Raw genomic sequence first — 14,394 nt, forward strand, 5'->3', positions numbered from 1 at the left:
GCACACTGAGAATTGCCTCTCAGTTATCATAGTACCGTTACACACAATGATAGACTCTATTTCGTGGCTTTTCATAGAAATGTACTTTCTTCCATAACATTTTTTCACAGGCATAGAAGTTAAGCAGCATCCTTTTATGCTTTCTTTTCATCTCTCTTCTGAGCTATGGCACAGGCTTCCTTTAATCCAGGGGTCAGCAACCTGTTTGAACCAGCAGGCATATTTTGAATTTTGAGAGAGTGCCGTCGGCCTCAGTCACAAAATGACTGTCGTGGAGACTTGCCATAACACAACATGACTGTCGTGGTGGGCAGTGGTGGCGACATAATACAAAATTAAAGGCGGTAGAGTCATTGCTGCTCCCCCCGGCCCCAGACAACCTCAAGTCAGCTACATTTTGCAGGTCCTGATAGTGGAGATCATAGTATTGATTTCACACACACACACACACACTTCATATAAACATTTCTCCCCATGCACACACTCTCTCTATCCAAGTATGTCTCTCCTTCTCACACTGACATGGGCGTCTACAGGATTTTTTTTGGGGGGGGGGTCAGTGAGAGGCAAATGAAAACACTTAAACAGTACAGCAGGGTAATTTCTCATTTTAGGTGCTGGATTTGCGATCACTGAGTTAGGCATTCCAGAGAAGATGAGATGAAAATGTTTTGAAAACATAGTAATAGGGGTGTGGTTTCCCACTCTGGATGTGCCAGGCACCAATACACTTTTGATGCAGCCAAATTTAATATTATGGGCATCTTTGACTTGGTATCTTAAAGTTGTGGGCTAAATCATTTTGTTTTATTTTATAAACCAGGAAATCGCACTATAGACAAGCCAGCCTTCTGAGGCTCCCCCCCCCCCCATTTCTTTGGTAGGATGCTAGCATTCGGGGCTGATCATGCAGCTGATCACCTTGACAAGAACATAGAAAACAAGAACAACAACAAAACAACCACCCCTTATTTATCCCGAGTTGTTTGAAAAGACAAGTTTAATGTTTTAAAATTACAAATAGCTTTTGCTTCTGCAGGCACGAGAAAACCGCAGGCTTCTACATGCCCTAAAAATACTGTTGGATGACTTCCGATCTGAGCTCCGGGATGATGAACGAGAACGTCATGGCCTCCAGCAGCAGTATGCCACTGACAAAGCTGCTTGGGAAGTGGAATGGACTAAACTGAAGTGTCAGCTGGAGCAGGTACAGTTCCCATTGGGGAAGGGCAGTAGCTCAGCAGCACAGGATCTGCTCTGCATGCAGAAGGCCTTAGGTCCAATATTTGGCATTTTCAGGTAGGGCAGGGAAAGGCCATATTTTCAAATCCTGAAGACCTGCTGCCAACTGGTGTAGACCACTGAGCTAGATGGACCAGCTGTCTAACACAAATAAGGTAGCTGCAAATATGTCTGAAACAACAACTTTGAGTGAACCACTAGCTCTTATTATTGTTTAATCAAATTGTAGGATGGATTCAGGTGCACTTACTCAAATAACTAGTGCCTCATTCTCTAGATGGTTTCCCTGATGTGATGCTGTTTGGAATAGCTATTTAATGAGAGTAGACAGTATTAACATTTTGCTTTAATTTAATCTTATTAAATCGTAGAATCTTATTAAGTCCTAGAAATTGTGGTTTTGTGTCTCCCTGTTGTAAGTGGTTTTGATTTTTAATTTAATGTAAAAATTTTATGTTTGAGTAATTTATTAATTGTGCTTTATTGCATTTATTCAGTAAAGTATTGCAAATTAGAGCAGATGGTTTGTGGCAGGCATGTTCTAAGCCATAACAAATGTATTATTTGATGCTAATATTTTACATCAAGCACAGGTGGTGAGAGCAAAAATGACAAGACCCCTAAAAAAAATTCGTTTGGTAGCATTACCTAATTTCAGTGAGGATAAAAGTCAGAAAGCTACTGGATGTAATGAATGATAAATTAAGGGGAGGGGGCATGAATAGTAATCTTGCAGCTTAGGTAGAAATGCAGTTGTGTCTGCAACTGGTGATTGCCAGTGAATGGAGATTCTTCATTCTTTCCCTGAACAAGTTCTTCACCATAGACACCAAGAATAGGGAGACTGTGTAAGATCTCCATCAAGCTATTCATGACACATGCCTAGAACACCAGACAGAGATGACTGCTTCACAGCTTTGTTGCATAGCTACAGACAGATCACTTCTTTGAAACTGCTCCAGAGTCATAGTATTGGTTCAATTGGAAGATAATTTAGCTGAATGTAATCCTAATTATTGATAATGAACAAGGAAGCTCCCAGGATGTGTTTATAGGGCTGCGAAGAGCTGCATAACATTCTGTGATTTCAATATGACATCTATGTAAGGAACAGGGCTTTGGATACAGAAACAGGAGAACACCCCCACCCCCTTCACAGGCTTACTCTGATTCATAATACAGCTATCCTCCAGCTCAGATAATAGCTTGAACTGCAAGAAAAGCTGTGGATTGTAATACTTGCCTTAGATTGAAGACAAATATAATGAGTTGCTGAGGTTGTATTCAGAGCCAAAGAATTACAAATTATAGTGACATGTCTAATTGGATTTGCAGCCTTAATCTAGCAATTAGGCAAGTATGGAGTCCTTGTATGACTATTATACTATAGTTGCCTCTTTTAGAGCAAAGCTGTGCTTCAGAATGTTAAGGCATGTTTGTAAGAATCCCCTTGTCAACTGGATAGCAAAGCCCAGCCTTTACATCTGCCTTCAAAAGAGATGTTGACACTAACAACCTTTGTTTCATTTATAGCTGGAAGGGAAGAGCGAGAAAGCACAGAGTGAGACTGGTCTTGAAGCAAAAGCAGCTTTCAAGAGAGAGAGGGAGGAGCACAAGAAGCTCCTGGCTGACAGTCACCGATTAGTTATGGACTTGCAGTGGCAAATCCAGCACAGTGAGAAGAACTGGAATAAAGAAAAGGTAGAGCTTCTGGAGCAGCTCAGCAAGGACCGGCAGGAGTGGGAGAGGCAAAAGAAGGAACTGCTGAGAAGGCTAGAGCAGGTAATTCAGGGGTCAGGTCATGATGGAATGTGTCTGCACAACTATATTGCAAAAATTAAAAAGGAACTAGACGGCTTTCTTTATATAAAAAAACAAAAAACTGCACAAACAGGGTGAACACTCTGTTTCATTGTTTCTCATAACAGATAATTACAGAAGCCCAAGGGACCTAAGGAAGAATGCTTCCAAAACTAATTTTAGAAGCCTCACTAGTATTTGGAAATTAGTTAAAGGTTAAAGGCTATTTCCTGTCATTTCACTTATCCCACAAAGGCAGAGTCATTGTGACCCTTACAATGCAGCTTTCTTGTTCTCAGACCACAAAATTATATTCCTTTTCCTTCTTAAAAAATCAAGATCTACACATTGTATTCTACTTCTCATTTTTAATCCTGTGGTTTCCTCTCACAAGAATGATTTCCTAGTGTGAGTAGTTGATAACCCTTTAATCAATCACAAGGCTGTCTCTGAAAACTCTACGTTTCATTGAACCTTACTTATAGTCCAAATGAGATATCCTACCTCAGGTTGATCTTTTGGATACTTCTGAATCATAGAAAAGCTGAATTCTACTGTCAGCTGCTATAACAGAAAACCTCACAAGACAGATAGTCACCTCTTTAGTAACTGTATCAGTCTAGCTGTTTCATGACAGGCTACCAACTGAGGGATAAAACCCTGTACAGTGGTACCTCGGGTTACGTACTTAATTCATTCTGGAGGTCCATACTTAACCTGAAACTGTTCTTAACCTGAAGCACCACTTTAGCTAATGGGGCCTCCTGCTGCTGCCGCGCCGCCGGAACACAATTTCTGTTCTCATCCTGAAGCAAAGTTCTTAACCTGAAGCACTATTTCTGGGTTAGTGGAGTCTGTAACCTGAAGCGTATATAACCTGAAGCATATGTAACCTGAGGTACCACTATACATTATATCTTCCAGGCTTCAATAAAGCAAACTTTCAGTTCACTGAGGAAGGGGAAATAACTATTCACAAACCAAATAATTTATAAACAGAACAACGTTCTTGTGTTTAAATTCATTTTCATAATGTTAATTCCTAGGTGGCAACACTCCTCTTTAACCTAGGAAACTTTCAGAAATTTGTACATCTTTGGATCAATATAGCTTCTTAGCAGTTAGCCAGACGGTACTTTCTGTGGAAGCAATTAACTTATCTCTGGTATTTTGCATGGCACTCTATGTGTTTGGAGACATCACAGCGATATATACATAAAACAAGAAGGCAAATAATCTGAAGCATTTAAAAACAGAAATAGAGGATTGTGGCATAATCAATATGTATTCACCATAATCACTGACCATTTTTCTTTCTGTTTACTTTAACCATAATGTAGGAAAGCAAAACATCCCCAGATTTATGAAGCATGAAATAGATCATTTGGGATAATTGTGGAAATAGAAGCATGCTGACCTACATTTCTCAAGGCTTCCAAATATTCTCTTTCAAGTTCACTGCTACAGTGTTATCTCTTGAGACACAACATCAAGCCTAATTTTGTACTGATGGTGACTGCACGCTTTTAGGTTTTCAGATTAATTATTTCACAGCTCTCTCTCTTTTTTTGGCTGTTTAATTATGAAGAGGAACCTTTTGCTGTTCTAGTATATTTATGTACACACAGACAGTTCATTGCCATATCCTTGAACATGTGCATATATTGGAGACTAGTGATAGACTTCAAATGTGATTCAGCATATGCCACCCCTGTGTCTGTGTTGACCACAGATTCACCCTATGCACAGCAGACAGGGGAAGTTCACAATTTTAAGTGCTGATAGCAGGGTCTACCAGGTGGAAAGATGCTAAAATCCCACTTAATGTGGTGCCTGTGTCCCCAACAGCTTTCTACTCTTCCCAGCATGAGCTAAATAATTATGCCTGACACCTATAATCCACACAGGCAGTGCACTAGTTGTTGCACCGATCTGTGTTAGTCCAAATAAAAATATTAGGGTGAGAACAGATGATACAGACAAGTTGGAACCTTTTCTGATATTTCCTTCCCCTCCTAAGTATAGCACTAAAGCAGCTGGAGGATACTGCCATTTGAATGCAGCCTAAGAGGGCAATCCTGCGCATGTTTACATGAAAATAAATCCCGTTTTGTCCTATTAAATGTATTTAGGATTGAAGCCTAAGGCATTGAACAAGAAGTTTCCATGTAAGCGTGCTCTTGCCATCAGAAACACAAACTAGGAACTGCCTTTTCCTGAAACATCTGAGTTGAAACGATTTTATGGAAATAATCAATCTTTCTACCTTTTTATTTGTAAACATCAATATGATATTTAAGTTTCATATATATCAATATCTAAAGTGGTATACAGTGGTACCTCGGGTTACATATGCTTCAGGTTACAGACTCTGCTAACCCAGAAATAGTGCTTCAGGTTAAGAACTTTGCTTCAGGATGAGAACAGAAATCGTGCTCTGGCGGCGCGACAGCAGCAGGAGGCCCCATTAGCTAAAGTGGTGCTTCAGGTCAAGAACAGTTTCAGGTTAAGTACGGACTTCCAGAATGAATTAAGTACTTAACCCGAGGTACCACTGTAAGATGAAATAAGCAGACAACTACTGTGAAAGCTACTCTGTATTCAGTTGATGTATGATTAATTTCTTTCTCAGCTTCAGAAAGTAAATGCACAAAGAGGAGACAACATTCTTTGTGACTCAAAAGAAACTAGCCTTCATTCATTTTCAAATCAAGTGCCTCACCCAATGGGGTCAAGATCCTACTCTGATTCAGACACCATGCAATTTGAAGATCGATCACTGTCGAAACTGAAGGAAAGTGACAGGTGCACTGCCACAGAAAACCTCTTTCTGGAAACACTGTCCCTTGATTCTCCGGATGATTCTGATGAACGACAGCCTCAGAAATTGGAACGAGAAAGGTTCTTAACTTGTGCAAATGAGGTGCGTCCATTGCTCTTTGTATTGTCAGCTCGGTTGTAATCCCATATCCCTGCAATTTTGTCAAAGGGTGCTTTCTACTGCTGTTTATATGGCACCTTCTGGTGAATCAGTTCATTCTGGGAGTTGACTGTATGATTTAGCCAGATGCATGTTGGATCTTTCTTGCAGTGACTCTATTCAAACATATAGCTGCATATAGCCAGGGCCAACACACCCATGAGGCAAGTTGAGGCGACTAACTCAGGCAGCAGGATCTACAGGGGCAGCCGGTGCTGATCTTTCTCCCCCCACCCACCCACATTGTTTCTGATGCATCTCTTCCCTCAACTAGTTCTTCCCTGGCACCATTTTGGGGTCCACCTCAGGTGCCAGAATGTCTTAGGCCAGCCCTACATATATTGTGATATAGATGCCACAATCACACATCCCTACCATGGATAAGGAGAAGTTTGGTGGGGGACTGTGTTCCCTGATCTAGGCTATTAAAATTAGAATTGGTTATGGAGCACTTCCATTTTTCCCCACTGTTTATCATTTGTGTCTTCTTAATAGGGCTCTAAACAGTTACCTTTTTAAATTGTAGAACAAGCTCTTTCCATAAAATAGAAGTTTTAAAAAGCTGGGCTTTTTAAAACCTCCCCCTAGTCATAAAAATTATGACTAGGAGGAGGTTGTTCCTACACTGCATGTTGTGAGGAATCGTTATGGTATTCCCCATATGATTAACGTAATGGTCTGCCCACACATTTAACAGCAATGGTATAATGAGTTTCAGTTGATGTTAATTATCGATATCTAGTAAATTTATAATGAAATAATGTCAAAAAGTAGATTTTATCTGATCTCAGCACTGCAAGGTCACTAATATCAAAGAGAGTAGCACAGAAAAGCAGCTTCAGACATGCAAATATAATACGAGATATGTACTAGTTGTCTTTATAATTATTAGAACTAAAAAAAAATGTGCTCTATTGAGAGATAATTAATCTGTGTGTCTGGTCTTAGCAATGTGAGGGTTATTTGTTTATACTCGTCAGTTCAACTGGGAATACTTTACACAGATGCATATAAAGAAAAAAAATCCTCCTTAATTATCCAAATATTAGAAGCATGGGGGAGGTCAGATATGCTCTTCAAAGGGTTTACAAGAATTTGATATATTGAATAAAGTTAATGCAAATACAGCCCACAGGCGTCCAATATAGGCATATATGCAAGCTCAGAATTAACAGTTTTTTTACTTTCAGGAAGAAGAAATGCACAAGGGAAATCTTCAAAGGTGAGTAAAGTGGGGTGAAACATAGCACAAAATGAATTACATGAATTATATTAACACACGTACCCTAAATTGGTTTCAAGATCTTAAAACTAGATACCAGAGGTTCAATTCTAGAATTTTACTGTGAATAAAACTCCCCACTATTCTGTAACATAATATTATGGAGAGGTGTCACACATGTGATTTCCCCCCTTAGTGATGACTTCTTACTTTTTGAATCCCTTTGTTAATATATTGCATGCCATTTAGTTTCTTCCTCAGTTTACCCATCAATAGCTGTGGTTAAGTGTAGGACAAAACAGCACAGAGGTTCAAATATAAAGTGAAAACAAAGCAGATTGCATTTTCTTTAAAATAGTGATATTGGCAGGTGGTGATGCTTATGTGTATGGTTACTTAAACTAGACTGTTAACTTCACTTTGTTAAAGTTGCTTTAAATAAGAATGTTTACACTATATGGTTACTACTACCCTAAATGATACAACAAATTCAATACAGACTTCCTGTCAATTTTGTTAATTTGATGCTATGTGCTTCCTTCTTCAGGGCAATGTCTGTCTCCTCTATGTCAGAGTTCAAGCGTTTGATGGACATTTCTCCTTTTCTTCCTGAAAAGACTCTGCCTTCTTCCAGCAGCAAGGAGGAGATAACACCTCCTCTGTCTCCTGATGATCTGAAATACATTGAGGAATTCAACAAAACTTGGGATTACAACACTCCCAGAAAAAATGGTGGAGCTGTAGAAAGACCTGGAGATACTTGGGCAGAGAGGACAGAGATTGGGAAGGCAATCAATAATTCAGTTCCAGATCCATTCCAACCACCTTCATGGTACCTTACCACCAGTGTTACTATGACAACTAATACCATGACCAGCCCTGAGCACTGCCAGAAACAACCACTGAGGAGTCATGTTGTTGCAGAAAAAATGGGAGTTAAGGTCTTTCATAGTCCGCCAGTTGTTCGCAGGTTTGAAACCTCAGTGGTAGCTAGCAATGAAGGGAAAAGCCAGTCAGAACCAGACTTTTTGCTCCCCATGACCAAAGTTAAGGGAAATGGGGGCGAGACAAAAGGTGCTTCTTCAGAAGTGTTTGGGCGATGGTCTTCTGACCTCTCCAAACACCACAACGATTTCCTGGAAAGTGGTATTCATCCTATTGAACGTCCTATTTGCACTACTTTGGGTTTTGCGTCCTCCTTGCACAGCCTGGAGATGTCCAAAAACATGAGTGATGACATGAAAGAGGTAGCTTATTCTGTCAGAAATGCAATACGTTCAAATTCGACAGAGCTTCAGTTCAAAGATACAGCTTGTCAGACTAATGGGTTGAGAACTACGGGCACACAGACCACTCAAACTATCAGTGTGGGCTTACAGACAGAAACTTTGCGTAGTATCACAAGCAGTCCACACAGGTGTCTGACACCAAAGGGGGGTACTACACCTGTCTCATCACCATCAAGAAGCTTAAGGAGCAGGCAGGTGGCACCTGCTATTGAAAAGGTCCAGGCCAAATTTGAACGGACATGTTGTTCTCCCAAATATGGCTCCCCAAAATTACAGAAGAAAGCCTTTTCCAAATCAGATCAGCCAAATAACAGGACATTACCAAGCACACCTCAGAAAGGGTTCAGTGAATCTGCTTGGGCCAGATCAACCACCACAAGGGAGAGTCCAGTTCATACTACTATCAATGATGGCCTCTCCAGTTTATTCAATATCATTGACCATACCCCTGTGGTTCATGACGCCCTCCAAAAATGCTCCAGGTCCAGTAGCCGATCAAGGTCAGCAGAACCCAGGTCAGAACTGGGTCCTATGCAAGACATGTGCACAAGTATCCGTGGTAGGTCACCCAGTCCCCTCCGTTTTGGCACAGAGCTACAAAAGGATGAAGGAGCTGAAACGACAAGTATCAGGCAGGACTTATCAGCTCCTCCGGGATATACTCTTACAGAAAATGCTGCCAGAATTCTCAACAAGAAACTTATGGAGCATGCCTTAAAGGAGGAGAAAAGGCTAGCTTCATACAGCCCTCCCAGTCTTAGCGATGAGAACAGCACAGGAGAAATAAACAAAGTTGAACCAGGGTCCATTGAGGTAATGAGTTTTATCCTTGTATAGTAAACCTTTTTAGATGATGAATGCTATTTGTGAATGTTGATTAAAATATAAATGTGCAAACATTTTTAAGCAAAAGGGAATTGACTGTATAATGTATGCTTCTTTGAGACTGCATTTTGGAAGAACTTTAATGCAACACTTTTCTATGCTTCACACACATTGGTGGGGGGGACGTGGCATCTGTATATAATAGAGATATAAGGGTCTTTAAATGAATGCACCATGATGATGGATCAAGCCATAAGATGATCATTTTGAGGAGTGTTTCATTGTAAAATATTTGAAAGATAACACAGCAGTTTTCATATACGGTATAATTTAAAATATTAATTAACTTGTATTTCATATAGTAACACCATGACAATTTTTAATGGATGTCAGTACAATTTTAAGCAAGTTTATTTATCAAAAGTAAGTTCTGCTGAATGCAGTAGAACATAGAAAGTTTGTTTTAGGAACTGGAGATTTCATATACACAAAAGGCACTATTTGCCACACTCGAGTATCCATGCACAATTGCTTTGAAACTAGCCAATTTTGTGATCCAAAGCCTCCTGAGACAAATAGATTTTCAGAGCCTTTCTGAAAGTCTGAAAGGTGGTAGCACTCTGGAGGTCAGCTAGTGATGAATTCCAGACACAGCTTTGGAAGCTACTGACTACAACAAATTTGCCCACAAATTTACTTTTGGGATGGAGGAAACTTTCAGCAGGGCCTCTTTCTTTGGTCTTAGTAGATTTGCGGAAGGATACACTGTCCATAATGCATCCCAGCAAATATCTTCCTACTACATCTTTGAACCCCTAGGTATTCTATAATCTTCATAAGTATCCTGCAACATTGTTGTATTGCTCCTTGAGCTGCTCCAGATGTTAATATTTTTCTGGATAGTTCACCTGTGCCATCATGTTTGAAAACTATGTGAGGGTTGCGCCTTGGATTACATGTATTTGAAAGCAGAGCAGCACAATAGACGTGATTTTCACCCAAGGTTGTATGGTTTTTCTCCTATGTGAAAATTATGTATAAAGATGATTATGAAAGGTTTATTGATGATCAAGTATGGTCTTATGGATAGAAGTTGTCTTGGGTCAAGGTTTAAATTCCAGTTCAGCAATGAATTCACTTAGGGGCATGTCATGGTAACTCTTGTTATTCTTAATTAAGTGCAGTATTTGCATTTGCAATCCTGTACCTACCTACTTGGGAGTAAGCTCCACTGAACTCTAAGTAGACATGTATAGAATTGCACTAGAATTTCCAAAACTAGTAACTGAAGTTAACCTTAAATGTACACATTTTATAATCTCTTAACATAAAGTAATAATTAAGAAGTGTTACATAAAGGCAAACATGATGTGTGGGCAACTTTTATAACCAAATGTCACATACAGGGGAAAAGAAATATTGTCATTGTGTGGTGTGTTACTACTCTTGTTATATCATCTTTTCACAATGGCAGTTACTTCACAGGAACTGAATTCCGTTGCTTGGATGTTGTTTGAACTCACTTCCATAGTTCCACAAAAAGATACAAGTCTCGTTGAGGGTGCTTCCAGACAGGTCTTAATATTGTAAATGTGTTGTAGAGTAGACAATTATTATTTTTTAAACTTACTGGATTTTCCTCAAAAACAGTAAATCCAAATTAATTTGGGGAGTGAGGATACTGGCTGGCATTTTTATGGCGGTGACATTGTGGGGACGCTGCAAAAAATGTTGTATGCAGGAAGAGAACCACTCCCACAGCAAATGCTTTTCTAGACGCACCCTGAGTAATGCTCCACAAATATGTGGGATGGTGAACTTTGAAAGGCTCAAGTCCAAAGGATGGGCGTTTAAAATGTGATAGCCCGATGAAAAGTTTATGGAATAATCACTTAGAGCAAGTCAGTTTAGGAAGTTACTTGCTAATGGCTTCTATTCAGATTACCAAATGCATTTTTGCTCGTTTGGTGGCTGGGCTGAACTTAAAATGGCATGCCATGTGAAGTAAAGCATCCTGTCAGTATTGCTCCTTTCTTGATTCTGGCAGTGGGAGTGCCTTACGTATCTGTTCCAAATTAGCCAATCTGCTCATACTGAAAGAATAATTTATTTCTGCTCTGCAGGAATAATGCATCACTGATTTTTGAATACCCGCATGGAATGCCAGTTAGAAGCTTGTTGCTGTTTCATTTGTGCTTCTTACAATTGTTTTATTCAAATTTTCCATTTAGGATGCCTTCTGTGATACTTGCTAAAATATAGAATATTTGTGTGCATTCACATGCATATGTGTATTATGTATACACATGTTAAATACACACTTGTGGTTTTTTCATATATGTATATATATATATTGCTCTGTCCCAGGGCAATATGATAAGTTTTGTATCCTCAAAATGCTGTTTTCGAAATGCCCTCTACATCTGCCCTGACCCTACATCTGCCAAACGTCTATCTGATTAGGAAGTCATGGCATCTATATACAAGAAACTTCTTCAGGTCACAATAAAAACAAAATGTCTGGTTTTTCCTTGAGCTGCCAAGAACTTTGCATACATTCACCATAGTTCTGTTATTCAAGAAGCTGGGAAAGAGAAGAGCTCCTGAAGAAAGTCCAGCAGACCACATTATTTGGCAAGAGAGCTACTGTAGCTGCTGTGCTGTGTCATGCTTCATATTCTGTTCCTAATTGCGTGGCCCTCGCTGCATACTGCCCTCTCTGCTGACAACGTTTCCAGTGCTAGAACAGATGGCATCAGAATGCTTTCTCTTTTTTTGCTTCTGCTTTTTCTCCCCTTCCTTAAAGGCAAAGACAAAACAGCAAATTCATATCCACTAGATGTGATTTGTCACCCAGTATTTCCGATTCTTGCTATATGAACCCATTCCTTGCCTTTAAAAAAAATAGACAGAAACTTTCTAATTTCAAAACTTATTCGGACTTTGGAATACATTTGGAACAAGTGGAATACATGCTTACCAATCAGATATAGTCTTTAATGCCATACCCTCATGTAAAGACAATGCTAAAAATTGGGGGTGTCTCCCATTTTTTCAGTGTGATGTTAGCAGTTTACTGCATCTTTCACATAGCCTCTCCAAATATGGCTGCGGCATAATACATGTTAGCAGTAAAATATGGAGAGCTCTTCAATGCTGACTACATTTCTCTGGTTTAAATATTCTTTCCAACCTACTTCCTCTTTTTTTCCCTCTTGTCTGTCTATGTCCAGAACCAAACTGTCTTACTAACTGCCCCCTGGGGACCCTAACCCTGCCTGCCTCACTGCTGTAAGTCCTTTCTACCTTTGTTTCCAAAATTCTTTACTTAAAACAACAATTTTTACTTGGTGTAGAAGTATAAACCGAAGAAACAGCAGCATTCCCTGTCACTGGCATGAGCTGACAGTGGATTCCAAATAGAGAATGAAGCTTTTGAGTCATATAGCTCTGTCCTCTAAAACATTTCCCACCAAATATTATTCATTAGTCACTGTCATGAACACTCTCAAACCAGCATGTTTCCTCTTAAACCAGGTCCCTTCCATGGAACTAAGTTGAACCAAATTAGTTTTAACGCAGCTTTGCTAGCTATAGGATCCTTCCCACAATGGCCACAGTGCAGTTTTGAAGGTATTTTTACTTGTTGTTCTGTCGTTCTCCATCATTTATTGCACCTGTTAATATAATTCTTCAGTTTCCAGATAAATAGGGCAGAGCCAGCTGCCTTGTTAGGGTCATGCTTTAGATGCAGCAACATGCTCCATTGCTTTTGCTGTGGCAGCTGAAGACCAATCCACAGGATAAGGTCAGTAAAAGCCCCACAGAAGGCTGGGAGTAAAATGGAAAGAATCTCTACATACCTAGTTTCGAGACTAATGGTGCATTCAGACTTTCATAAATATAGAATTTGCCATTGCAGCATGATAGCGTTGTCATTGCAAAAGTTTTCATTGCATGGTGAGTCATTCCTTTTCTCTCAGATGGAAAGGAAATGGGAAGAAAGCTTCGCAAGGTGAGATGGTTGCCTCACTGAACAAGTCTGTCCTACAGATGTATTTGAACATAGGTAGTTTGAGAGGCAGGGCTCCTGGGAGTGCACATTCATTACATGTTCAAGACATGCAAACTCTTCTGCAGGCACAAGCACATGGAAAACCATTCTCTGTGTTTGCAGCAGAAGTTGGCTGTGCACAGCACTGATTGGCTGGAAGGGATGATGGCATGAGTTTTCCCCCTCACAGCTTTTCATCTGTTTTAAAATGGGTCCTGCTTTTAAAAAAAGAAAAAGGAGACACAACTAGAGAGGAGCCAAGCAGTTGTGATCTCCACTCTGAGGGTCTGCCCATTTGCTTGTTCACACCGAGGCATATTTGCATTTAGGATTGTGTGTGAACCAGGCCAGTGCTGTCCATTACTAGTAAAGTGGTTGCACTGAAGCATCTTATTTATCCTGTCTCATACTATAGACACTCTAAGCAGCAGACTTAAACATAACCATGTATGCCAAAACAAAACCTGCCAGTCCTTTATTCACTGAAAGCAGCTATAAATGGTGTGTACTACATACTGGAGTGCAGAAATAAATGTGGGCCTAATTCTGCCTTTCTCTTAAAGCTGCGATAGAAAGTTGTCTGAAATAGGAGTAACTTCACTGAAATAAATTAATAAATGTGGTCATGTATTTAGCAAGAATAAGTCAGAGTAACCAAAATTCAACTGAGCTGCGCATATAATTACATCTAGAAAAACATAGTCTCAGTCCATCTTTTCTTATGGTAGACGCTGGGCATGGTTTTAGTATTGTACCATATTTTAACAAGATGGAGACTCTTTCCAATGGGCATGAATGTATTCTTCACCTTATTATTGGATGTTTCTTGATAGCTTTCCAGTACAAAAGCTCTATTACTGATTTAAAATGCTAGGAATTCTCAATTTAATGGGATCTTGAAGGGTAGCATTTTGTCTCTAGTGCTCGAGCTAAAGAGATTCGGCACTTGCTAGAGGCCCGATACATACAGAATATGTATCCA

General features: G+C 39.7%; 1 protein-coding gene and 1 long non-coding RNA gene across 12 annotated transcripts in view; one reads left to right on the forward strand and one right to left on the reverse strand.

Moving 5' to 3' along the window:
* MTCL1 (microtubule crosslinking factor 1) overlaps positions 1–14,394 on the forward strand; it is an 89,282-nt gene that overhangs the window by 71,448 nt on the left and 3,440 nt on the right. For 9 of the 11 annotated variants that reach the window (XM_083746725.1, XM_083746728.1, XM_083746732.1 and 6 more), the window contains 5 exons: positions 1,040–1,207; positions 2,776–3,024; positions 5,675–5,965; positions 7,213–7,244; positions 7,792–9,346. In XM_083746725.1, coding sequence (XP_083602851.1) covers positions 1,040–1,207; positions 2,776–3,024; positions 5,675–5,965; positions 7,213–7,244; positions 7,792–9,346 — 2,295 coding nt within the window. Of the gene's footprint in view, positions 1–1,039; positions 1,208–2,775; positions 3,025–5,674; positions 5,966–7,212; positions 7,245–7,791; positions 9,347–12,591; positions 12,650–14,394 lie in introns of all 11 variants that reach the window. The other 2 variants (XM_083746734.1, XM_083746727.1) reach the window with 1 other exon arrangement.
* On the reverse strand, positions 9,746–13,658 carry LOC310848153. The gene is made up of 2 exons (XR_014566184.1): positions 13,222–13,658; positions 9,746–12,157 (listed from the first exon to the last, which is right to left on the reverse strand). It is a non-coding gene; the product is annotated as an uncharacterized lncRNA (long non-coding RNA).

The sequence above is a fragment of the Podarcis gaigeae genome, assembly GCF_964106915.1.
Source record: "Podarcis gaigeae genome assembly, chromosome: 7".
Lineage (NCBI taxonomy): Eukaryota > Metazoa > Chordata > Lepidosauria > Squamata > Lacertidae > Podarcis > Podarcis gaigeae.